The 3,095-nt window shown below is 36.0% G+C and overlaps 1 protein-coding gene across 1 annotated transcript; it reads left to right on the top strand.

Moving 5' to 3' along the window:
* Positions 1-1,820: 1,820 nt before the first annotated feature.
* LOC122028276 (CASP-like protein 2D1) lies at positions 1,821-2,872 on the top strand. The gene is made up of 3 exons (XM_042587323.1): positions 1,821-2,101; positions 2,178-2,286; positions 2,374-2,872. The coding sequence occupies exons 1-3, from the start codon at positions 1,938-1,940 to the stop codon at positions 2,656-2,658; spliced, it is 558 nt and encodes a 185-aa protein (XP_042443257.1). The 5' UTR covers positions 1,821-1,937; the 3' UTR covers positions 2,659-2,872.
* The last annotated feature ends 223 nt before the right edge of the window (positions 2,873-3,095 follow it).

Here is a 3,095-nt window from a genome sequence, read left to right as displayed (position 1 = left end):
CAATTTTTTTTTACTTCACTGAGAGCGGCTACATGAACCTGTAAAAACGAATAATTAGGAGCATAGTTCTGCAAAGTGAGCTAACGTTCCCATGAGTCTCGAAGATTCGCCACTATCAACAGTGGAGGAATTAGTCGGTGAAGGAATTCTGATATAGCGGAAGCGTACAATAACAAAAGATTAATATGTTGATTCATATAAAATAGTTAGAAAAATCTAATATTATTTGTGAAATTTCATGGTGATAAAGATTAACTTGTTCATTCACACATAATAATCAAGAAAACTTAATTTTGCAGAAACGATATCCAAGATTAATCAATAATTCACACTGAATAATCAAAAAAATCTCAAAAATATGATAAATACAAAACCGAAACCAAAATCGACGAAGCAAACTCTCACACACACAAAAATTAAATTAAAATTTTTATTAATTCTAAAATACCTAAAATAGGATTCTAGATTTTCTTTATGCAACTCTATTATAATTATTCTTTATTTATTATCAAAATAAAAATATTAATTATCATATGATAAAAATTATATTCAATTATTATAGAAGTATTAATCTTAAATGTTTTGATTTATCATAAATGTATTTGATGAACAATTATCTTTTTGTGTTATTTATTTATTTATTTATTTTTTGTTGTATGAAATTGAGTGATGGGGATTGGAATTGAAACATCGATGAGAGTGGACGGGTTGGATCGATCGAGTTGGAGGTAGCTGTACAAGGTACGACAACGTTAATTACCTTGAAGTACAATTATTTGTATTCAACTGACAAATTGATATTAATCATTTTTGTTTTTTTTTTTTGAAAAAAATAGCCCATGATCTAAAATCTGAAAAGTGCAGTAAGTTCCCAATGTCTTATGTAAGACAATTATATTGGACTAGCTTCATTAAAAAAAAATGATAATTTTAATTAGTGTTATTGGTTATCTTAGGATGATTAATTTAATTTATGAAATCTTTTTTATCATCGAGATAAATTAAGAAACGCATGTGAGGATCAATCTAGAAGTTTAATATTTCTTAATTACATCTTTTATTTGAAATTTTTTTTTTTATAAATATATTATAATTAAAATTCGAATTATAAATATTTGAATGATAATTTAAATATAGTATCGACATCATGACTCCGAGAACATTGGACCAGCTTCATCGATGAGGTGGTTGGCAGTTGAAGTTGAATGCGTAGCAGCGGCTTAGTAATTAACTGGAATTGAAAGGCGATGAAATCCAAATTATTCCACGATTTATTTATTGTTTGTAGGAGATTCCAATTCCATTAGACCGGTAATCATTGATCCCACTCCGGAAGCCGGTAGGTCAATGTGAACCGGGTTATATTGTTGCCAAATCAAATAGCTGTCGTGATCCACGCCACCCGTAACATGACTGAGATCTTAGCCATCTATTATAATGATGAGTAATTATCTATAATTTATATTAATCTAAAAATAAATTAATAGAGACAGTCACCTATCATTTATATTAGGATAATATTAAATGATCATCAGTTAGAATTTATACATATATACATGTATAAAAATATTTTAATAATATCATATATATATATATATATATATTATATTATAATTAGATGACAACAAATTTTAACGAATCAGATTCTAACTAATAAAATTTACTCTTTATATTAATCTTAAAAAAAAAGATTAATAGAGACATTAAGATAAACGAATCATTGTTTTTATCAAAAATGATTGTTGCTGACTGGTGGACCACTCAAAGACGCACTGCCTTCAAGGCTCACCCACCCCACTGTGCCCCGCTCCACTCGGCAGCACAGCAATAACCCATTGTTCAAAAGTAGCTAGCTTCATTTATGACTATCTATCCACTCTTCTGCTCTAGCCAGTTTCATCATTCCACAGAGCAAGGATCTTTCTTCAATCTTCAGCATGCAGATGAGTTTTCGGAACATGAGAAGCTTCAGGACTCTGGATCTCTCCCTCAGGCTCACTGTTCTCCCTCTCACCGTCGCCTCCCTGTGGCTCATGGCCACCGACAACCAAGCCAGTGACGCCTACGGCAAGGTGGAGTTCAGCGACATCTCCGGGTTCAAGTCAGTATCAAATTAATCTACGCCTTCCTTGCTTCTGATTCATTTTCCTTGATGCTTTGTGAGCGACGTCGCGCAGGTATTTGGTTTCCATGAACGCCATGGCCTTTATCTACGCCGCCGCCTCTGTCCTCATCTCCTGCCTTGGCCGCTTCGACGCTCACTGGCTCTTCTTCGTGCTGGACCAGGTCATGCTCAGAACCTAAACCGAGTGATGCGCTCTTTTACAGTCCTCGTGATGACCGCTACGATCTGAGTTGACGGATTTCCTGCAGGCTGTGGCTTATCTGATGGTGACGTCAGGAGCAGCGGCGACGGAGGTGGTGTACTTGGCGTACGAGGGCGACGAGAGAGCCTCTTGGAGCGAAGCCTGTAGTTACTACGGTGAGTTCTGCAACAAGGCCAAGGTGTCACTGAGCTTGCACATGGTGGCCTTTGCCTGCTTCATGGCTCTGTCTCTGGTTTCAGCTTATAGAGTGTTCTGCAAGTTTGAGGCTCCTCGTCCTCCTCCCCCTGCTCCTTCTTCCAACTCTAAAGCTGGAGAGGAACAGGTGGAATAAGCTCAGCATGCATCTGTTTTAGACTTGATGGAGTGTGCGAATTAAATATTACAAAATCCTGTGTTTCAGTCCATGAAGAGATTAGGATACTCATGTAAATTAACTTTATTTCCCTTCGATGGCGAGTAGTAATTGATCCGAAGATCATGAACACACTGTATATTCTTGAAAAAACATCCCTTAGTATTCCGAGATAATATAAATTATGGTGTAATCATCTGTTGTTCTGTGTTTGGCTTGCTTTTTTCAGGTGAAAGGAGCAAGTGTTTGTAGGTGCTGATTTGTTTGGGACTCTTGAGTTTTAGAAGGTTGAGACTATGTAATCAGTTTCTTCGAGCCCAGTGCGGATGATTAAATCGATCAATTCATTGGTCCCAATTCTCCAATTGGAGTTATGCTATTGTGAGAACTTTGTCTGTGGTGCGTTGGAGCAGGCC

The sequence above is a fragment of the Zingiber officinale genome, chromosome 10A (assembly GCF_018446385.1).
Source record: "Zingiber officinale cultivar Zhangliang chromosome 10A, Zo_v1.1, whole genome shotgun sequence".
Classification (NCBI taxonomy): domain Eukaryota; kingdom Viridiplantae; phylum Streptophyta; class Magnoliopsida; order Zingiberales; family Zingiberaceae; genus Zingiber; species Zingiber officinale.
This window is presented reverse-complemented; position numbering and strand designations above follow the sequence as displayed.